This window comes from Neurospora hispaniola, assembly GCF_033458365.1.
Source record: "Neurospora hispaniola strain FGSC 10403 chromosome Unknown B0T23scaffold_9, whole genome shotgun sequence".
Classification (NCBI taxonomy): domain Eukaryota; kingdom Fungi; phylum Ascomycota; class Sordariomycetes; order Sordariales; family Sordariaceae; genus Neurospora; species Neurospora hispaniola.
This window is the reverse complement of record NW_026944414.1, coordinates 427,980-450,072: the sequence shown is the minus strand read 5'-3', so window position 1 is coordinate 450,072 and position 22,093 is coordinate 427,980. Positions and strand designations below refer to the sequence as shown.

At 53.0% G+C, this 22,093-nt stretch overlaps 5 protein-coding genes across 5 annotated transcripts; all 5 read right to left on the bottom strand.

Annotated features, from left to right (window-relative positions):
- Nucleotides 1–720: 720 nt before the first annotated feature.
- Nucleotides 721–3,301, bottom strand: B0T23DRAFT_399447 (heat shock protein 70 family; the record flags this gene model as incomplete). The annotated part of the gene is made up of 4 exons (XM_062838419.1): nucleotides 721–1,005; nucleotides 1,068–2,972; nucleotides 3,137–3,198; nucleotides 3,289–3,301. 4 exons carry the CDS (start codon nucleotides 3,299–3,301, stop codon nucleotides 721–723), a joined length of 2,265 nt encoding a protein of 754 aa, XP_062688618.1.
- Nucleotides 3,302–5,309: 2,008 nt separating this feature from the next.
- B0T23DRAFT_346157 (chitin synthase-domain-containing protein) lies at nucleotides 5,310–8,297 on the bottom strand (the record flags this gene model as incomplete). Its single annotated transcript, XM_062835966.1, has 3 exons — nucleotides 5,310–7,914; nucleotides 8,037–8,167; nucleotides 8,253–8,297. 3 exons carry the CDS (start codon nucleotides 8,295–8,297, stop codon nucleotides 5,448–5,450), a joined length of 2,643 nt encoding a protein of 880 aa, XP_062688617.1. The 3' UTR covers nucleotides 5,310–5,447.
- Nucleotides 8,298–9,762: 1,465 nt separating this feature from the next.
- B0T23DRAFT_325588 (uncharacterized protein) lies at nucleotides 9,763–11,549 on the bottom strand (the record flags this gene model as incomplete). Its single annotated transcript, XM_062835519.1, has 5 exons — nucleotides 9,763–9,887; nucleotides 10,134–10,241; nucleotides 10,609–10,624; nucleotides 11,049–11,201; nucleotides 11,493–11,549. 5 exons carry the CDS (start codon nucleotides 11,547–11,549, stop codon nucleotides 9,763–9,765), a joined length of 459 nt encoding a protein of 152 aa, XP_062688616.1.
- On the bottom strand, nucleotides 11,493–15,991 carry B0T23DRAFT_346156 (armadillo-type protein). Its single transcript, XM_062835965.1, has 5 exons — nucleotides 15,538–15,991; nucleotides 15,388–15,432; nucleotides 12,210–15,316; nucleotides 11,906–12,150; nucleotides 11,493–11,838 (listed from the first exon to the last, which is right to left on the bottom strand). The coding sequence occupies exons 1-5, from the start codon at nucleotides 15,554–15,556 to the stop codon at nucleotides 11,832–11,834; spliced, it is 3,423 nt and encodes a 1,140-aa protein (XP_062688615.1). The 5' UTR covers nucleotides 15,557–15,991; the 3' UTR covers nucleotides 11,493–11,831.
- A 1,373-nt stretch (nucleotides 15,992–17,364) lies between these two features.
- B0T23DRAFT_240268 (uncharacterized protein) lies at nucleotides 17,365–21,093 on the bottom strand. Its single transcript, XM_062834027.1, has 7 exons — nucleotides 20,177–21,093; nucleotides 19,840–20,109; nucleotides 19,316–19,777; nucleotides 18,697–19,252; nucleotides 18,513–18,634; nucleotides 18,261–18,458; nucleotides 17,365–18,197 (listed from the first exon to the last, which is right to left on the bottom strand). Exons 1-7 carry the CDS (start codon nucleotides 20,675–20,677, stop codon nucleotides 17,370–17,372), a joined length of 2,937 nt encoding a protein of 978 aa, XP_062688614.1. The 5' UTR covers nucleotides 20,678–21,093; the 3' UTR covers nucleotides 17,365–17,369.
- Between the last annotated feature and the right edge of the window lie 1,000 nt (nucleotides 21,094–22,093).

Sequence of the window (22,093 nt, the reverse complement as noted above, 5' to 3'; positions counted from 1 at the left end):
GGAAGGTGGCTGGTTTGACTATATCTAATCCTGTATAAGGTGGTGATGCCATGCCGAAAAAGTTTAATGCTGGCAGAGGTGTAGGTTCAGATGGGCGTGGGCCAGAGAAAGAACTGTACTACAAAAAAATTCTATTAAAGAGTGAAGGGCAATGCAATGGTCATGAAACGGGCATGTCTTTGAAATTCTTTTCCTTCTATAAAAAGCTGTATCAAAAAGAAACTTTTATTCCCATCTTTTTCGTCCTCCCCTTCTTACCCATCAAAGTGCGTGAAATCAACCATCATAACAAGAGAGAAAAAGAAAACACACATAAAACCTACATGAACACCATAAAAAGTCTCTGAAGTTCCAAATTGAATTGGTTATGACATCAAACATAATGTAAACGTGAACGTGAATATGAATGTGTGTAAGTATGAGTGGGTATGTGTAGTTGGGTATGCTGGTGTTTTCTCTTCTTTCATCATTAACAAGCTTGCCTTTTCTCTTCTTGGAGTAGGCATAACATGTCATCATCTCATTTCAATCCACCTCCGTCATATCCATCTTGTTCGCCTTCTCGGCCTCCGTCGACTCCGCGGCAGGCCTGGGCGATTCGTCGTGATCTGACAGCGTCTGATCATCGACTTCCGACGCAGGGGTCGGTGCCCCCGACGCTGAGTCCGACTCTGACTTCATGGCATTTTCCTCCTGCTTCTGCTTCGAGTCTACAACTTTCTAAGCCTCCTCGACGACAGGCTTCGGAGCGTCGGCATCGGTCATCTCGTCGTCCTTGGCACCTTCTTGGGCGGCCTTCTCGGCAGCCTCCTTGGCCTTGCGGGCCTCCTCCTCAGCCTTCTTGGCGGCCTTCTCAGCCTCGAGCTTCTCCTGGAGAGCTTGCCTCTCAGCCTCAACCTTGTCGAAGTAGCGCTGGACGACGGGGCCGGCGAGGGCGCGGATCTCTTCGATCTTGGCGACGTAGACGGCCTTGGTGGCATCGTCACCCTCATCGTAGAGCCAGTCCTGTGTAATTTGGTTAGTATCAGCTGGTTATTTGCGCAGTGGGGGGAAAAGTCATAACATACCTCAACCTCCATGAGCTTGGCGCGGATCTTCTCCTTCTCCTCCTCGGAGGCGAGATCGGCGTACTGGTCGTCGAGCTTGTTGCGAAGGTCGTAGATGTAGGTCTCGAGCTCGTTCTTCTTCTCCTCGGTATCGGCAACGAGCTTGTCCTCCATGATCATGGCCTGCTCCCTCTCAATGGCGGCGTTCTTGGCGGCGGGGTCGAGGGACGGGGTGGCGCTGACGACAGGAAGCTCGCCCTTGCGGACCTGCTTCTTGACCTTGCGGGTCTTGGGCTTGTCGCCTTCCATGACAACCTTTTCGTGGGTTAGCTTTTCCTCGTCCAAATTTTCGTGGGTTCCACCATCGAGAGACTGCGTTGAACCGTCGAAAAGTTTACGGCGCTTCGTAGGACTGTCCGATGACGTCCTGTTTTCACTAATAAGAATATTACTCACATCACCGTTCTCATCCTTGACCTCCTCCTCGACCTCCTGATCTTCGACGTAGTAGGCGCTCTCAACGTTAAGAATACCGTGAATGTTGATACGAGCCTTGAGCTTGCAAATCATAAAGTCCTCGGGACCCTCGGTGGCATGAACACCCTTGATGGAGAAGCGACCAATGAAGGGAGAGGTCTTGCCGGGGAGCTCCTCGGGGTTAGTGTACCTGGCCTCGAGATCGAAAGGCTGCTTGCGATAGAAGGTAAGAATCTTAGTGGAGGGGAGGACGTTGCCCTTGTTGAAGACAACGAGGCTGGTGTCCTCATCGGGAATATCGGCATCCTTCTCCCAGGTGAACTCGATGGGGTAGTTGATGATGTCCTGGACCTGGAAGTCGCGGACCTTGAAGACAGGGGAGAGGATGGCGCAGCTAAAAGCGCAGCCACGGGCAATGGCCTCATCCTGGTTCATGGTGAAGGAAAGCTGCTTGCCGAAGAAAGCCTGGATGCGCTCCTTGACGGAGGGGACACGAGAGCCACCACCGACGACCTCGATGATGTCGATATCGTCCTTGGTGAGCTTGGCGTCGGCGAGGGCCTGCTCGAGAGGAACGTGGACCTTGGCGAGGAGGGGCTCAACCATGGCCTCGAACTCCTGGCGGGTGATCATGGCGCGGACATCGATGTCGTTCATGAGGGACTCGATGTTGAGAGGAGCCTGCTGGTTGGCAGAAAGGATCTTCTTGAGCTTCTCGGCAGCGGCGAGGACACGGCAGACGGCCTTGGGGTTGGTGAAGATGTCGATCTTGTATTTGCCAAGGAACTCCTTATGAAGATGGTCGAGCAGAGCCTTGTCGAAGTTGCGGCCACCAAAGTGACGGTCGCAGGCGGTGGCCTTGACGGAAAGCTCGCCCTTCTTGAACTCGACAATGGAGCAGGTGTAGTTGGAGTAGCCGACATCGACAAAGGCGACTCTCCTGGGCTTCTCCTCGGGGCCGGGAAGGTCGAGTTTTGTGATGCCCCAGCCGAGAGCGGCAGCGGTGGTGTCGTTGATGAGGCGGAGGGGACGGAGGCCGGCGATCTCGGCGGCATCCAAGATGCTCCTGCGCTGCTTGTCGGTGAACCAGGCGGGGACGCTCAAGACGAGCTCCTGGACGGCAACCTTGACCTCAGCCTGGGTGGTCTGCTTGATCTTGCTCATGAACATGGCGATGAGCTCTGTGGCGGAAAACTTGCGCTTCTCGCCGAGGTAGGTGACCTCGGCACCGACCTCGCCATTGACGTCGACCAAGGTGGCGGAGATGAACTGCTGCTCAATGGCGACATCGGGGTCGTCGAGAGTGCGGCCGGCGAGGCGCTTGAGGCAGCCGACGGTGTTCTTCAGGTTGGAGATCTCCTGGGTCTTGGCGGGCTCACCGATATACCGGCTCTTGGGGCCAAAGCCAACGAGCGAAGGAGTAGCCCGGTTGGAGACTTCGTTTGTGATCTGTCAGACAAGAGGCTCGTCAGTACTTGGTCGTCATCCACTGCGTGTATGGAGGCGCTATCGCCCCGCGCAAAGCATGCTCCCCTTCCACTTGGAGACAGAGTCTATGCGATGAGCTGGGGACGATGGCCAGAGGAAGGTCGAGCTTGGGAAAGGGTACGTACGACATCGACACCGCGGTTTCTGGCAACAGCAATGACGGTATTAAGAGCGCCAAAATCGACACCTGGAAGGGCCCATGTTAGCGCATGCTCTCTGATCCTGGATCGCGGCCGGCGACAGTTTGGTTGAGAAGGGAGGAAGAATGGTAACATACCGACGACAGACATTGTGGCGGTTGGATATGAAGAACTGTAAAAGCAAAGGCTATGTGTAAATAAAACTGGTCTCTCTCTCTCTCTCGGGGTTATCTCGTGTGGTGATAGTGGTAGTGGTAGTGGTGGTGTTTCGAGTATATCAAGGTGGTATGGGGGGACACCTCGAGGCTTCAAATGGGAAGGGAGGGGTAGTCGATAGGATAGGACGCTAGGAAGGCGGTTGTATGTCGAGAAGACGTTTTGGAGATTTGCTCACCACAACAAAGAAGGTCTGTTTGGGGGGGTATATGGAGGTTTGGCGACAATCAAGGGAGACGTCGACAGGCAAAGAATGGGCGGATATGGAGAGGTTTCAACGTTGAAGTCACAGAAGTGGAAAGCAGAACAAGACTGGACGTGAAGTTTATCGCAAAAAGTGGATTCCCTCTCAGCAAGCGGGACAGGTGGAGCCTTGAGTAAGGCCAAGCACAGCAACTTAAACTGGAGACTGGAAAAAAATCAGCGAAAAATGTTGCCCGACCGGCACTGGAGACGCTGAGACTCAAGAGAGCAGGCACGGCGTGGGCGGGCAACAAGTATCCGTTCGGGCTACAGGGACCTTGAGGACCCCCCAACTGGAAGCTTGCCAAATGTGCCCCTCTAACCCCGCGCCCGGGGGGTCGAGTCTGGGCCAAGCCTTCCCCAGAAGCTGGGAGAAGCTTCTCGATTGGATCGCTTCACCTATTGGCCGTGTCATCCCGACCTGATTAACTCGGGCTTGTGTCATGTTGAAGAAAGATCCCGTCTCCTTCAACTGCTTGTAGTGTAGTGTAGGACAGGTCTGGACAGATCTGGTAAGCTCGGTAAGTTAGGTTGTTGTCCTTGGGTGTCGATGAAGTCAGCGAGAGAAGCACTTTTCAAACTCCCGTCTTCTTTTCTATCCGTAGCAGGCGCGGATACCTAAGTATCGTTACAAGGCACGTCATTCACGAGGGCAAGCAGCGGCCGGGGCAGCTGCAAGGCAAACTGCCAACAGCATGGAGCCCAGGCAGGTGGGGTTAGCTGTGCCAAGTACTGATACGTATCTTATCACTCTGTTCACCCCAAGGAGGTGTGCCCATCATCCCACTTTCATCTTCACAGTCTGGGTTTTCACCTCTTGTGCCCCATCTCACCGCCCACAAGACAACAGTGTGGTTGCCCTTGGCCCAGAACTGTCTTGGCTTAGACCGACATCTTTAACCAATTGTCTTGGTGTTGAGCCTTCGGCGTTTTGCACTTTATGATTTCTGTCAAGCGGCAATTGACTCACAACAAAGTTCCCAATTCTCACCGCTCATAAAACCTCATTCATGATAGCCTCACTTTCCAAATTCGCCTCCCACGTCAACCGGCGGGTCCATTCCCAGAATAGCCCCGGCCTTCCACTCGCCCCGATTGAACGATCCCAAAAGGGCATTCATAAGGCCAAGATGTCCCAAGATCCGACATCTTGACATGTTGACACATAGACTGTCGCTGTGGTACTTTGTACATAACGATTACCCAATCCTAATCCAGGCGCAATTCTTGGGTTTCTTGGCTGCCGTTTGGGGCTCTGGCCGGTTGTATACGATCGCATATCAAGATTCATGTCTCGCAAGGCTTTATCCCGTCCTCACAAAGTTTCGTCCGAGTTCCAAAAAATGCCACACAGGCCAACTCGGTTCGTGATGTTTCGAAGGATAGTAAACAGATTCTGGAAGGTTTGAAAACATACCTCGCCACACTTGCCTTACCCAACTTCCATCATCGGTTTCCGCCACAAAGTTTTAATCCCTACTTGCTCTACTTGCCAAGTACAAGATGGAAGTGAGAGCATGTCGAGCCGCCTCAACTTCGCCGTTCTTTTTCCTGCCAGACGCTTCCTTAATATCCAACCAATTTATTATTGTCCGAATCTGTGTCATACTCACGAAATCCGGTTCCATCTAGGCTATTCTCATATTCTAATACATACAAAACCATTCTCGCAATTCATGATACGAACTAACAAGTGTCGCCCGTTGTCCCAGTAACCACCCCACTGTTGACTTACCCATGTCCAGACACAGCCCAGAAAAGGGGTGGCATCCAGCCTGCCCAACCTATTCAGCCCCATCACTTCTCTCAACATCTCAAAAGCTCACCTCACCAAAAGCTATCTCTGATGTGACCCCTGCCCCCCTCTCCTTCCATGCCCAGGCGCATCAGAACCACCATCATGTGACACCTCAATCTCACTCTCCACTTGATCCATAGTTGACGTCCTCATCCAACTCGCCCTGCCCAGAGGACTCCTATGATGTTGTTGTTGTTGTTGTTGCTGATGATTCGTTTCATTCGGAGCTGGCGGCATAGGCACAGAGAACGACCCTCCTTGCTGCCCATACCCATACTCCTGATAGGGGGTAAGACTTGGAGAGGCAGCCGGCCACCCCCCAGAAACCGATTCGACGCTATCACTACTTGCCACCATACGATACGGTGACGGCGAGGGAGGGAGTGCCTGCCGTCCGACATACTCTGCCGCCGATTCGGTATAATCATACCCAGCTCTTCTCAGATCGGACTCGGAAAACTCGTAAACCTGGCCGGGAGGAGGAGCCTGTTGTTGTGGACCAAGGACCCGGGTAGGGTTACCCGCCACCAAGTGTCCAGAGCTAGCCTGCGCAAGCTCGTATTTCCTGCGATCTTCTTCGCCCATGATACTTTCTACTCGACGGGGCATGTACACCGACATGCTATTTCCACCGGTGGTGTGCGCGGAGAAGGTGCTGTCGAAAGAGTCACGATGTTGGAGCTGGTGTTGCTGATACTGCTGTTGTTGGTATTGTTGGTGCTGCTGCCTTTTGCCAGTGACGGCAGAACCAGCTACGGTAGGTAACACCATAGACGACCCGCCGGCGTGGGCAAACAAGCTGACGGAAGCCACGGAGTCGTCAAAATGTTGATACAACCCGTTGGCAGAACGCTCAGGCGCAGCGAACTTGCCCACCAGCTTGTCGGGCGGCTGGAGGATGCTCTTGGAGCGGCCGAGACCACCGCCGCCGCCAGTGCTAATGCCGGTGGTGAAGCCCTTGTCTTCTAGCATGCCCTTGCGCTCTTGGGCGGCCGGGATAAAAGACTCGGGCACAATGTTGAGATCGTCACCCGTCTTCTCGGCCATTTCAATGGCTTCCTGTGCGGTGGTGGTCGAGTCGGCGGCTGCGGCGTCGGCGCGCGGGCCGCCCCAGGTGCGCTGGCCGGCGGTGAAGATGCCGTAGATCATGTAGTACCAGTTGAAAAAGGGGTTGAGGACGAACATCAGGGGGTAGAGCCAGATCTTGAAGCGGCGCAGTTTGGCGCCAAAGTACATCATCATGAGCCAGTTGAGACCCAGCGAAATGGCGATGAAGCCGACGGGGAGGTCGTCGATCTTCTTGGTGGTGGTGATGAGGGCGAGCACCATGATGAAGAACAGCAACGCCGTGGTGCGGATGGTGTTTTGCATGAAGCGCACCAGGATCAGGATCGGGTACCGCTTCCACAGCCGCCAGTCCGTCAGCATGCACACCTCGTTCGTAATAAACCCCAGGAACCACCGGCGCCGCTGCTTGATCAGCGACCGCATCGTCTGCACGGCTTCCGTCTTGCAAAAGGCCGACGTGCACATCTGGATCTGGTGTCGCTTCTTCGCGCCGATCATAAACAGGTGCGTCAGCCAGCGGTCCTCGCCCAAGTGCGACTTGGCGTAGTCGAACAGGTCCTCGCAGTTCTCGGCCTTGTCGGCAAAGTAATATTTGGCCATTCTCCTGAAGGCCGAAAACCGAAGCATGGTCAGGGCGCCCGGAAGACAAGTGACGGCGCCGCACCCGGACTCGACGGTGCGCTCAAACAGCTGGCCGTGGATGTACTCCATGTCCTGCAGCAGCGTGATCAAGCTGTGTTTTTGGGTTGTCGACGTGATCACCCCCGTCATGGCCAGCATGTCGCGCCGGTTGCCCGGGCTGAGCTCCATGTCGTAGACAAAGTTCTGCAAGCACACCTTGTCGAGGATGCAGTCCGAGTCAATAAACAAAATAAACAGGTTGTCGTTGCGCTTCAGGTACTCGCGATACACGCGGTCGATGAGCTTGAAGGTCATCTTTTGGCAGTGGCGCTTGCCGCCGTGCGGGAAGCGGGAGACGGTGACGCGCGCGTCCTGGTAGGCGACGTCGATGGATTTGGGGTAGGAGGAGGATTCTAACGTCAGGGGCACGCCTAGCTTCTCGATGGTGTTGAGATAGAGCTCGTCTTCCTGGTCGCCGTCGAAGGAGAGGAAGACGTGGATGCATGAGGGCGGGTAGTCGCAGTCGACGACCGAGTCGAGGGCGGCCACGAGCACGTCGGGGTCTTCTTTGTAGCAGGGCATGACGATGACGACTTTGGGCGCCGAGACTTCGTCGAGGACTTGTTTGATGCGCTTGGTGCGGCCGAGTTGGTGGGTGACGATTTGGTAGACGCAGAAGAGCCAGGGGATGGTGAGCAGGCCGGCGAAGCTGTAGAAGGCGAACCATTGCAGGAAGCTGACCATGGCTGGTGGCCAGACTTTGACGACTTGGCTGGGAAGCGGGAGGGTGACGATCATGATGGGTAGGAAGATACATCTGGATGACGTCGATAGTTAGTTGGCTGGACATCATGTTGGTTGTAAGGGCTGGCTGTAATGGGTTGAACACATAACATTACATACCTCAGCAACATAAAGGCAATTCCTATGATCACTGACAATACCCTGACTGTCCAGTGTTCGGCCTTCACGAATACTTTCCAGAGACAGTACATGAACGCGGCGATCCATAAGAACCACTCGAGACATGCCGCGAGCATGACCAGGCCCACGATGGCCGTGTAGACGATCTGGGAGAGAAGAAGTGCAAAAGTTAGCTAGGCGACCCAATTCCCCTCTCCTCCTACTCACCAAAGACAGTGAATGATTCCTTACCTCTTTCACAGGCCATTCGTCCTCCCCAAGGTAATTGATAGTCATGTCGATTTATTTTCCCTTCTTTTTATATCTCTTTCTTAAACCCTGCTCCAAACGCTGCAACACCCCCAAGAGCAGCCAAAAGACAAACGTGTATATCGTCCTGTGTCCAGTGTCCAGTGTCCAGTGTTGTCCTGCCGGATATATCGACCTGCCCAAGTTTCTCGAAACGAAGAAGAAGCAGTGATGAACCGCAGAGAAAATCCGGGATTTCTAGTTTTTCTTTACTCCTCTTCTCTTCTTACCGGTACGTTCTAACCGGCACAGAAACTGGAAAACAAAACAAAAAAAAGGGCGCCCGCTAGAAATAACGGACACCGGCAACTAACAAGCGGTGTCCCTCCCGAAGACGGCGGGGAGAGGGGGAAAACGGAAAGGTGCAGCAAACGCGAGACTTTTCTTCTACTACTCTTGTCACAGTCCCTTTACAGTCACAGTCTACTCAAAGTTTGGTCTGCCTAGGTCTTCACGCAAGGTCCGCTTGTCTCGGCGGCGAGGGGACGGGTGGACGGGTGGTTGCAGGGCGACACCAGACGAGACAAGGCGATACGACGCACGCTTTAAACGCAACACGAAGTCTGTGTGTACAATGTAGATCCAGTGGCCGGGTAGGAAAGGGAGACTGTCTCTAATGTGAGGGGATGGCTGGCTGGATAGCTGTTGTTGGCTGGCAGTTGGTTGGGAAAAGATTCGTTGCACACTCCATCCGAGAGAGAGAGAGAGAAGAACAAGTCTTCAACGAGAAGAACACACGGGCGTTATGTCCTTCGTACCATGCTCTCTCACATGTTCGAATTGTCCTTGGACTCGTTCTCCCAGTCCCGAGCGCCTAAACTAAATAACCTGCATGTCTACACCTCATGTCGTACTCCTGTTAACTAAAGTGTGTACAACTTCCGGAGACTCGACCTTGGTTAAGTCAGGGCAAGGATTATGGTAGAACATGATTGAATGTCGTACATGTCCAGGTTAGGCAGGCAAGACAAGGCGGTAAAATAAAAGGCGACGAACTTGAGGGGAAAAAAAAAAAAAAAAAAAAAAAAAAAAAAGCATGTACGCATCTGGCTTCCGGAAACAAGAGCGACGAGACGAGAAGAAGAGAGACGACCGACTAGAACTCACGTCATGGTTAGTAGTCGTCTCCCATCTTCCGATTTCCACATCTCTCCATCTTTCGAATGCTCCCATAGCCTAGTAGATCAAGGGTGCCAACGCGGGATCGAAAGCTAAGTAGATTAAAGTTAATGAAGTTCGAACTGAGTTCAAGGGGAAAGAGCAAAAGTGTGGTTCTGGCCCCAACTAGCAACGTGACCAAGTCCGGTTCATTCAATATGGACATAAATGAGAATTAGTTTATGTACATACATATGGCTTCTTTAGCCGGCCGGCCGGTCGGCGTCACCACCCGCTCGCTTCCTTCCCGTGTTTTTCACGTCTCGTCCGTCGATACTCGATGGCGATGGACCTTTCACCTCCCACCTCCCATCTCCCACCTCCTCATATTGAGATTTGCATCTACGAGGTACGAGAGACCTATCATCTGAACATGAACAATTTCTGGTGGGGAGAGATGGTATAATGTGCTAGATGTTCCTTCCACTCAGCTACTCGTTGCACTGTTTTTTTTTTTTTTTTTTCTGTCTCTCTCACCATTTCTCCAACTACGTAACGGAAGGCGCCATCACTTTGTCCATGTAGTTCTAGTGTACAAAGACTACCTACCATAGAACCCATAGAGGTACCAAAATCCGCAAGGAACAATTAAACCACCCCTCCCCTCCCTCCCTCAAGTTCTACAAACCTACTAGAGGTATTAACATACCTAGGTATCTAAGGGACTCGAATCAACTTTGTTTCCAGTTATTTTCTTTACTTCCTTCACCACTTCACTTCCTTCACTCCACCACTTCACTTCGTCATTATCATCTAGTTCCGTAAGGTAAGCAGCTTCATTCGTTTTGTGTCTCAAGATCGATCTCATACACACACCACACCACAGGTAGGTAGGTAGGTAGGTATCTCTAGGTGACCACGGCTAGTTACGACTAGTCTTGTACTGCTAGACTCAGACCTACCTAGGTACCTAGACCTAGACCTAGACTTAGACCTAGGCTTTGAGTCCAGTGATGGATGGATGGATAGAAAGATGGGTGACGGTAACACCATCGGATATCATGTTCGTGTACTACGTCTAGACTACCGTCCAACTTTATAATCATGCTCGTGCTCGTGCTCATAGTCGGTCGTGGTCGTGGTCCAGTCGTCGATACGAGCAAATATGTGTACGGATGTTACCGCTGTGTTGGCTACCTACCTACGCTACTTACTAACTCTGTTTTTCGCTATAAATGTTGAATAATAGCCCGTTTGTTTGCCCTCTATAGTGTTGCTAATAATGTAATGTACATATGTAGTAGGTTTCGAAAGGGGATTAACCCGTTACTAGACTTTAAATATCAGTTACCTACCTACCTTGTCTGAACTTACCTCGCCCGCTCGCTTACAAGCTACGGACCTACACCATAACAACATCTGCATATATGCAAAATAAAAACCTGAGGGCTCACTATGCCCTACTCAAGACCAACGAATGCTTGAAAACTATCTAGTATTTTTATAACTTTTCTCGCTTGATTTTCTTGTTCGCGATCCTCATCAACGTCAAACACCTCCGTTTTTATTTTCTTTCTTTTTTTGTCTCTCCAACGCAAATCTCTCATTCCCCCAATTTTCCTTTTTGTGAACTTTATTTACCCTTGCCCACTTAGCCCAACTGAAGCAAACCCAAGAATTTTCCTCCCCAAAAAGTCGGTAGCCCTTTTTGTACTTGACTTCCTCCCAGGCACCGGCACCGGCACCAAGCGGTTCAGCTTGATAAAACCGACCCCTGTTACCCTTTCTGCCTGCCTATTAATCCCATGCGACGGTCAATACGCACCCCCAGAAAGCTGAGTGGAAGCATAAATAACGCGGATCCAGTCTGGAAAAACAAAAAAAAAAGAAGGAGTTCCATCGCTAAAATAGCCGGTATGGTACCGCACGCTCGCTTGAAAGGGTTGGTTGGTTGGTTGGTCGTCTGCGTCACCCCTTCCTTTCTCCCTTCCTTCCTTCGCCACTTCCACCCACTTTTCTTTTCAACACTTACTCACCCAACCCATGTGCTAACCCGCCATCGACAGCCATTGCTCAGCGCCTTACCATCGAGTAAACGATGTAGTAGCTTGTATACTCATTCGGGGTTCGGCCGGCAGGCATGGTGCTGTTGGCTTAGGCCTGTGCTGTACTGTTCTGTGCTTGTTGCTCTCTCTCCAAAGGAATGAGACGTGAAGTCCAGCGAGTGAGTTGCTGATTCTGATTTGTGAACTGCTTTTGGGAAAAAAAGCTACACGCGGTCTTGTTTGCTTGCTGTGTTGCTGTGTGAACTTGTTGCTTGCTTGCAAGAGAAACCGTCGAACTGTGGTGAACGCGATGCGCTCTTTTGTCTCCACGGTGGTGTAGTTTTGAAGAATAATACGTATTCTCGCTCAAAGATCATGATCAAGTCCTGTTATGTATTTCGCATTAGCATTTCATGTTGCTTGAGTCGTGACCACGAACGACAAATGACTTACCAATCAACATCACTAAGCTGCAACTTTCTCACTCTTTGTCCACCCCGCTCCTTGTTCAACCTAAGATCGGAGCGGTTATGGTGATGGGCGTTGAGTTTCTCGTTACCCTCATAATCATCGTTCTCCCGGAGATCATAGTTCAGGACAAGGTTCTTGATGCGCTGCTGCTCTTCCTTCTCTGCCTGTTGCTTCTTCTTCATAGCAATAGCAAAGTGCGAGTCCGAAGGCAGTTCAACGGTGCGAGTCTGTAAGTGTTGTCAGTGTACTGGACTCTTCTGTGTGGGACTGATGGGTGGTCACATACCTGCTGGCGATTACCCTTCTTCGTGAGAAGCGAAAAAGCCATCTTCTCCCCGGAGGGAGGAGCCTCCGAGGGTCCGGCCTCGTTGGCAGCAGAGGACTCGCCAACAGCCGTAGACTCACGAGGCTTGAGCTTGATGGGAAGCGGCAGGTCAAACTGCTGCTTGCGCTCGAATTTGCGGGAATCCAGGCTCTCGGCCATCATCTTGGCAAACTCGCGCTCAAACTCGGCCTCCTCCTCCGGATCAACCTCCTCTTGCTGTCTGGTAACGACAATTTCCTCCTCTTCAGATTCACTGTCGTACCTCGAAGTGTTATCCTGCTGCTCATTGTCCTCAGCCTCGCCACCATCATCGTCGTCCGACTCGTCGTCCTCATCCTCATCTGGGACCATGCCGTCTTCGTCGTCGGACACGTCACTATCGTTGTCCTCCGGCTCGACGACCCTCTCGACTCCAGATGTCTTTTGATCCTGGACCATGGCCAGCTGGAACACCTTGGACGCCTCCTCCAGGTTGGATGCAAGCTTCCACTGCGGCCGCGTGAGGGCGAAGATGTCCTGGACGAGGAACTCGACGTCCATGGGCAGCGGATTCTTCGTATAGATGTAGTACTGGAAGAAGGAGAGGAAGAAATCGAGCTTCTTTCCAGCAGCACCCTTGTTGAAGAACATACCGCAGGTCTCAAGGATGGTGGAGATGAGGCGAATGCGGAAGAAGTCATCGGGCAAATCGAAGGGGTTGACGCGGCCTGGAACGGGCGGGCCGCCGTGACCAAACGTCATGATCTTGTACATGGTGTCGAAGATGACTGGGTGCTCCAGCATTCTGTAGTTGTAGAGCTCTCCAAGGTACTTAACCTCAGCGATGCGGCGCTGGTTGAACTTGAAGTCATTCGACTCCAGGCCGAGGCAGATAGACTCGGTCACTTGGTCGATGACTCCGACAACGAACTCGCCATGATACTTGTAGAGGGCGCTCAATAGGATGGCCAAGAGATGGATGTTACCATACTTGACTTTTCCGGGCTTGGAGAAGACCTTGTGCAGAATCGCGACGACCTCCTTCTCTTCCCAGTGCAGCCTGCGGATATGCCTCAAGATCTTGCTGTAGTTCCTCTTGGTGAGATCGCCATAAATCAACTTGCGGATGAAGAGCTCCATAGGCGTTCTCTCCTTCACCTCAATGGCAGGGCGCTGCGGCGGATCAACATAGTAGACAGCGTTCTCAATGAGCATCCTCTCGGCCTGTCCAATATGCTGGACCGACTTCTTGCGCTGCAGCGTCTCCAAGAAGGAAGCCATACGCGGAGAAGTCTCCGGGTTACGAAGCAGGTACCGGCCGCAGTTCTCAAGCAGGTTGCAAATGATCTCAATGTTCATCCGCGAAAAGTCATCCAAACTGACCTTGAGACAGTGGAAGACAACGTGCTCCGGAACAATGCCAAATTTGGTCAGCTCAGCCAGGTAGCGAATGTTGCTCAGCCTGACCTGCCCAAGAAACTCCTTTTCCTTGCGCCGCTGGAGACTACGGAACTCATTGTCAAGGTGGTCAACAAGGCCCTTGGGGATATCGGGCATGTATTGACCAAGTGTGGCAACAAGCCTAGCCCAGTTCGGGAGGAGGTCGGTACGTCCCTTGGGCACATCGGTCAAGGCCTTGATGAGCCGGTTGCGAGACGCCTTCGAATTGAGGAAGCAGAAGTCGATAGCCATCTGGTCAATGGCGTCTTTGCTGATGAGCTCAGGAAGGCGCACAAGCAGGGCGTCAACCTGAGCGCCAATTGTCTTGTTCGCAATAGCAATAGACTGGTCATCGGCGGCAGCAGCCTCGGCCGCCTTGGCAGCTTCCGCGGCTTCAACAGGGTCAATCTTCCTGCCCACCTGTTCATCATCGGCTTTCTTCTTCTTAACTTCTTCAAGCAGAATGCCAGGAACCTTGCCCTTCAGATCAACCAAGTTTTCATAGAAGCGACGCTCTTCTTCGTCCTCCCATATTCCGGGCCCCTCACCCTGTCCACGGAGGTATTCACCGGCCTTGACCAGGCCGATCGTGCCATTTGCGGAGTTGCCCTCATCAGTATCCTTCAACTCAGGCATCTCCGCGCCAATGATATCAGCAATAACCTGCGCATTGGCCACGAGACGTTCTTGAGCCTTGACCTGCTTCTCAAAGTTTGACTGGCGATCCTCAAAGACCTCTCCCGACTTGACATACGCCTCCGCATTCTTGCGCGACTGGTTGTAGATAGCCTTTTGGTTCCGAACAAGGTGGCCCTTGACGTCCTCAAAGTAGCGCTTGAGGATATTCTTGAAGCGCTCCTGCAACTCAGGAGGGGCAAAGGGACCGTCCTGATCCGTGCCCGCACCTTCCTCCTTGTCTTGGGATCCGTCGCCTTCGGTCTCCTCGGCGCCCTTGGTAGCGCCATCCTCCTCCACGGTTTTACGACCATCTTGGCCCGCAGCCTTGATACCCAAGATATCCCAACTGAAAGCCTTGACGAAAATGACGAGCAAGGGGAGATTGGCATGGTCTCGATCGTGATTCAAGAGATCCTTCAGAACTTCGAGCGGAAAGGGCTCAGCACCGCCTCCCTTGCCGGACGAAGAGCGCGGCTTCGGCTCGGCTCTGGCTCCCGTGGTCGGTCTCGTAGCGTCGTCGGGGCGAGCAATATCGTCCAGGGTCCGCAGAACATCGACAAGCCAGAGCTCGGTCACGACGCGGAGGAGAACGCGCTGTCGAACCAAGCGGTCTTTTTCTTCCTTCTCTCTCGCCTCGGGGGTAAGGGTCTTGAGGAAACTCTTATCGGGAGTGGCCATGCCCTTGCCCAGAAGCCAGCCCAAGTGTTCGGTAAAGTCGGCGGGTCCGAATCGCTGGTGCAGGGCGCTGACGATCTCGACGCCGGCTTCGATGTCCCCGGGAGACTTGAGCTTGCAGAGGCCCTCGTAGCATGCTGAGATGATTTCGGAAAGGTATTTGGAGAGGCTGACGGTGCGGATCTCCTGGAGGAAGGTGCTCTGGGTGGCGGCGGAGATGGTGGTTCGGAGACGCTTGATAAAAGCAGTGTTTTTCTTTAGGGTAGAGTCGAGGGACTTGCTGACGGGAAAGAGATCTGTGGAAAGTGAAGAGCGTGAGCAATGGGCCGACTGGATATCGGGCGCAGCAGAATCTCGTAAATCGTACCTTGTTCGCCATTCCAAGCCCTCGAGTTCAGCGCCCGCAGCTCACCTACGAATCGTTAGCTCAACAAAAGCCAAAGAGCCGAGTTACAGCCCAACGTGAACAGAAAAGCGGGAAGAGAGGGGGGGCGGAGGGGAAGGACTGCAGACTCACGCCGTCTTTGGCGATCCATACTGGGCGATGAGAATCAATGGTATGAACACAGAGCAGTGGCATGCACTGGTGGATATGCTAAGGGTTGAGAAATCGGTAGCGGCAATCCCCATCAGCAATGGTAGACATGGGTGACGTGATACGGCAGGGGAGCAACGGAGCAGGCCACTGAAGGCTCTCGGACTCGGACGAGCTCAACGACGGATGACCGAGAGACGGCGGCGGTGGTGGTGGGATTGGTGCTTGTTTCGGCGGCCAGAGTTGCGGCTTTTCTTCCGTCAAGGTGTCTGGTCTGTAGTATCATTCGAAGCCCCGGGGACGGCGTCACGGACGGTGGAAGGGAGAACGCGGTTCGGTTGTCGATCAAAGGTGGTGAATGGATGCCCGGGAGGTGCCTCTCTGGGCTGTCCATGGGCCAAGCGGCTTCTTCAGCACGCTTAAGTTCGTTGGTTCCAGGTTCCATTGTCTGTGGGGGGCATCAGGTCCCCCAGGGCAGTGCTAACTTGACCACCCTACATCAATTCACCAGTGATGATTCCCGCCGCATCAGCGCCATTCATTGGGCGCCTTAACGCGCTTTAGCGCCTGCGCCCCGCGACCACAGCGGGTGCCCTAACAGCAGCACCCCACAATTCCATCCCCGACTGGAGCCGCCATTACACTACAGCAATTCAATGACATAGCTAGGTAGCCAGGGCAGACAGCCACGGCCGGCCGGGGAATTGGAAGGATGGAAGATCTACACAGTGAGTGGATGGACAAAAACCACAGCTTCACACAAACAGACCACTGATATACCTAGCCTTGACCAAGACGTAAAAACTCTTCGTATTGCAACGCCAAACTACCTCATTCCGCTGGGTATCTAAGGATTCTCTTTTGTTTTGTTTTGTTTTTCCTTCAGTCTGTCACCAACTCTTTCTTCACATCTCATCCCACCACCCACGACGTTTACCAAGACGTGATCTTTCATCCACCAAATGACTTCAAGCTTCGCACCCACTCCTTCTCTTACTCTCTTCCATATCAGCCCGCCCACGATTTCTCGCTCTGTCAAACCCACATGACAATCATAGAACAACTAGGAGCGGAAGCAATGTTTAATCATGTCATGTCAGGACAGACAAATCCGAGAGATAAGACTTTCGCTTCAAAAGCCAAAACGCTAGGTGGTATTTGATATACGATGGACATAAAACAGAAAGGACACAAGACAGATAGATACGAACCAAGAAACGCAAGGATATAATAATACTAAAACAGAAACAACAACAACAACAACAACAACAAAAAAAGGTCGCAACAAACTTGCGTGCGTGCAAAAACTCAAAGTGGTATCTTTGTAGAGGTATCTTTCCCGTGTGCGCGGCCGTCATCCTGTCACATAACCATCATCCCACATGATGGCCATTTTGGTCTTCTCTCATCTGACGTGAAATAAAGAGGCAAAGAGATTCCTGTTTGCAAATCCCGTGTTCCCCATCAATTTGCGGAGGCCCGGGTTCCCGCAAAGGCGAGACGGTCTCATGCTTTTACCCACCCCGGTAAAAACAGCGCGCCATCATCTCGTTTCGCAAAAAAAGGCCAAACGAAGCCAGTGAAACCCCCCCCCCATCATTCATTGCCCCTGAGAGCCAGGATCGGAAAAGAAATGCAACAAGAGACTAGAGGAAAAAGGACAAAGAACGCAGCCGACCAAATGCAGAAGAGCAACTACCGGGGTATTGTACGCCGTTGGGTATATCCAGCCGTAGGGGTATTTCTTTCTTTTTTGTTTTCCTCGCAAGTGACGAAACGATCCATAAGTCTAAAATCTCGATAGCGGAATGAACTTAACGAAATGGCCCAGAAAGAGGGCCGGGGTATCCTGAATTCGTAGAATGAGACGTAGAAGGGCGCCCGCTGTCACCAGAATGGCGGGTGCCGTGGCGTGGAGTAGAATCTCCACCCATGGGAATGGCCAGCTTGTGAATGAGGCCGTTGGGTTCGAATACACGCGAAGTGCCCCAAGGGTTGTTGTCGTCATCCGGGAGGTTAACACCGCTATCGTTCCACGGGTTACGATCAGCGTTGAAGCTCCGGGATGATTCAATCGAAATCAACGAAGTCTTGGAGACATTGGCGGAACCCTTGAAGAACGAATTGGTTGCAGAGTGAGAGCTGTTCTTTCTGCGGTCCAAGAAGGAAAGAGACATGCTTCCGGGCTTGCGGAGGCGGTCGAAAATGTTGCTGCGCTCACGGACAAGGTCTTCGCCAAACGTAGGCGTCGCAGGCGCATCCGTAGCAACAGGGGCAGCCACATGCTGAAGAATCTTAGAGTCGAAATACTGAAGCGCCTCTTCGAACGTGTCAGATCGGGGACGGGGAATGGCACCCTTGATGACGACTGGCTCAATTCCAGCCGTAGCAAACTGGCTATGGAGAAAATCCATAGCGTCGCGCAGGCCACCGGCATTGTTGCGGGTAAAGGCCCACAGCAAAGTGACCGTGGGGGCGGCATCAGCTGCGCGGTCCTCGGTGTTCTCGTGCACAGAGACTTGGACCTCATGCTGAGACTTCAGCTTGGGAACAATATTCTGGAGGAATTCGGGGGACTCGAGGAACTTGACCAAAGGCTCAGAGTGCTCCAAAACCACCTCGTGCTTGTCCGGAACCATGCCCTATAGCAGTACCGTTAGTTATGATTCGATTGTTTCCAGGATGATCGGCGGCTCTAAACTTACCAAGAACTCGTCAGCGCACATGGGGACCTGCCACTGAGGTCCCTGAACAGTCACCTCATCACTAGCCTGTTCGGTGCTGGGGAAGCTGATCTTGCAGTTGTACTTCTTTTCCAGCACTTCGATTTCGGGCAGACGGGCCAAGAGTTGACGGTGGTATAGACGATCGACGTTGACGGTTTGCGTGGTGATCTCAGAGTCCTATTTGGGAGTCAATTACTGAATTGGTATACCTCAAAGAGGGTAACCACATACCTCACGATCAACCATCTCCAGAATCTCGGTCTTTACGAGCTCGAGATTCTGGGCGTTGCGGGCCGGAGTCCGGCAAATGACGTTGTCAACACGGCTGTCATCATCATCACGGCCCATTCCTCCTGATCAAACGTTAGCATACAATCCTCATTTATCATTTTATACGGTGGTGAAGTAGACTTACCCCGATCCATGGCATTTGAGAACTTGACAAACACGGAGTGCTTCTTCATGATGCGCTGGATATGCTGGCCACCGATACCAATGATACGCTTATGGTACTGGTCCGGGACGTGGAAAGAAATGGACGCGGGCATCTCTTGCTCGACCAAAGTCAAACCCTCCTTCATCGAGGTGTAGTTGTGTGCCAAGACGTCAATGTTGAAGTTGTACTCGCCAAAGTTGTCGAAAACGATTTGAACATTGCAGTGGCTCATGATCTTGTTGATCTTGCCGTTCTTCTTGCCGCTCACAAATTCCTTGTGCTCATTGGCGAGTTCAATCTTGACACGAATCTGGTGCTGGACTGTGGTCACGAACTTGATGTCCGACAGGACCTGGAGAGCCTCCTTGACGGCCTCATCAGAGCCGGTAAGCGTAAAGGCGACCTTGTCGAAGGCGATATCGGCATCGGAGTTGGCGCAAACATCGCTGAGCAAGGCTCGAATCTCCTGAGCGCTGGGAAGCAGGCGAGGATCCGGCTGGTTGATCCACCAGGATGCATGGTAAAATTGGCCGGCCTAAAAACAGGGGTTAGTTTGGAAGCTAGTCCAGAAATACACATGAAGGGAGCAAAAGCTTACCAATGACATGAGCTCGCGGATGGCACGCTCGACATGGAGGTTCTCGGGACCCTGGAAACGAATCGTGCCTTGTCTGGAGGCAAGCGGAGGGAGCATGATGAAGACACTGTTGGTCTCCATAATCTTGCGCACCTTGTCCATCCGACCCAGCAAAATGCTGTCAATCTTGGGCATGGCGATGGTAACATCCTTGACAAAGAGTCTGATAGTTGTCAGGATCTGATGGATCCGCGTCTTGGCTTGCGAAATGGCCTCGGGGGTCTCGCCAGTGATGAAGACCTCGTCGGGGTTACGGCGTAAGGCACCAGGGGGGCAGTATCCATAGGCGTGGGAGAAGCACGGAGGGAAGTAGATAGCCGTGTTGGTGGCAGACTCGATGTGTTTGATGTTCTTCCGGTTTCGGCCACACAGAAGCGGTTGCACGCTCAGGTCGATCTGGACAGCATCAACGATTCTCCCAAGCTGTTGAGTTGTTAGCAAGCATTCGATATCACGGGACAATCATTCTTTTTAGAAGTGCCTACAAGTTGGTCGATCTTAATAAGCACACGGGACTTGGCGTGCTCAGCAGAAATGTGGTCACCGTAGATGGCGACCCTCCAACGCTGGTCTCTGCGCATGGACAAGCCTCCATTCAGTCCGTCCTCAAGGGGAGTGAGCTTGGGGCCCAGAAGAAAGATATCAACACCACAGAACTTGGAGACCTCGTCCAGGAAGGCAGTTACGGACGGTTTCAGGCGGCCCTCTGTGAGATCGGCGACCAAGTGGCCGTCAACATCAACATGGGTGCAGCGCTATTGGACAAAATCAACTTAGCATAATGGGTCACAAAGAAACAGATGGGACACGTGGATAACCCACCATCAGAGAGGGTGTCTCGTTCAAGATGGTTTCCCGAGTCTTGTAAACACAATCGGCAGTGCCTGACAGAGTCACGGTGACAATCTGGTTGCGGCCATTCTTGGGGGTGGTCGCGTTGACGTGGGCCTCGATGGGCATGGGGTTGTTGGTGAGGTCCTCGCAACGGCGGCGCAGGTTCTCGACATTCTGGGTGTGCACGGGGAGCTGCCACACGGGAACGTCATCGGGGGCATCCTCGGGATGTGTCCATCTCAAAACGGCATCCGTGGTCGAGTGGAGGATGTCCTCGGTGTCGGGGCCAGCGAGATCGGAGGCGAAGTGGACGTTGAACGTGTAGTGAATCATGGCATCGGGAGGCTGGGGATTCGAGATTGGTGGAGGACCCTGGGGAGCGATCTTGGGCTGGTGCATTATTTGCGGCATGCCCATTGACGACCGCGACATGCCAAAGTTGGGGCTCATCCTCTCGGGCCAGTGACGCATGTTTGCTAGTTTATTCATCGTGGTCGAGCGACTGAAGGCGCACGGCTGGGAAGCAGGCTGAATGACAAGGGCGACAGGGAGGCCAGGTCAGGTCAGCAGTAAGCCCGGAAATGAGGCCACTGCGCGCTGGCTACACTGTAAAAAGAGAGAGGCCGAAGGAGGAGGGGCGTCGTTGCCGGTGCCCGTGTCTGTTGTGTTGGTTGTGTTATGTAGGTAAAAAGGTACCGGGCCCTCTTGCACACTGCTTGCTGCCTTTCGTCGGATGTCGTGGTGGTGGTGGTGTCTGCTGGTGCGTTCGGGGACAAAAGACCACAGCGAACGAACGAGGGGCAGCGTAACGGGGGCAAAGGCGTATGATGTATGCTGCTTGTGTAAGTCGTTTCGTTGTTGTTAGGTACTGTCGGTCCTCCTGCTACGCTGCTTGGTGCTGGTGCTGCTGCTTGTGATGATGATGGCTGGACACGACTGGGGAGGGGGGTGGGAGGGAGCGCTTCGGAGAGGGCGGCAAGGCTCGTGCCAGGAATCGCAGAACTAAAACGAGAAAAAAAGGGGGTATCTCAAAGAACTTGACAATTGGTAAAAAGGAAAAGAGAAGCGGAAAAGAAGCAGGTGGGATGCTCTTTTTCCTTTGGTTGATGTATGCAGAAGCAGAGTGAGTGGTGTTCGGGTTGGGGGAGGGGAAAGGTGGAGGAGAAGTAAGATAGACGGACGCGGAGGAACCAGGCAAGAGGAGAAACTGCCGCTTGTGTGTAGTGCTGTAGGATACGGATTCCAGTCGGTGGTCGGGGTGCTCAAAGTGGCTCGAGAGTGGCCTGGCTGCTCAAGGAAGGCCAGGACAGACTGCAGCGAGTTCAAGCACACGGCGGCAGTCCACTCAGTGAGCGAGTCCACACACACACACTGGACACGGGCAGTCGGGCATGGAACCGAAGACTGAGAGTCCCGGGCCACTCACCCAGTCTCGAGTGTGGGAGATGGAAGCTGAGCGACTGAACTGACGGGAGCACGGACCAGATTGCACGGTAGAGTACCAGGTTCAGTTGTGGAGGGAGCGTGGAGCCATCGGGAGACGCCCAGCGGTGGATCCCCCAGGGCGCCGCACGAGCCATTGGACAGCTCATTTAAATGGAGACAGACGACTGGTCTGTGCATTTTCCAAGGTCTGCTCCATCGTGACTGGTTCAACCAGCGGGCAAAAGTGGGCAACCAGGGCACTCAGCACCTGCGTAGGCGGTGCAGTGCCATTGCAAGGGAAGTGTCCATGCAGCAGCGAGTGTGCTCTGGCTGCTTTTCACACACTCACACACACACACCACCCATCTCCAATTTCATGGTCCCGTCGTATCACTCGCTGTCAGCATCCAGAATGGCCGGCCAGGGCAGTCAGGCAGGCACCTCCTAGACATGGGGCATGAAGACGCTCCAGTATCTTCA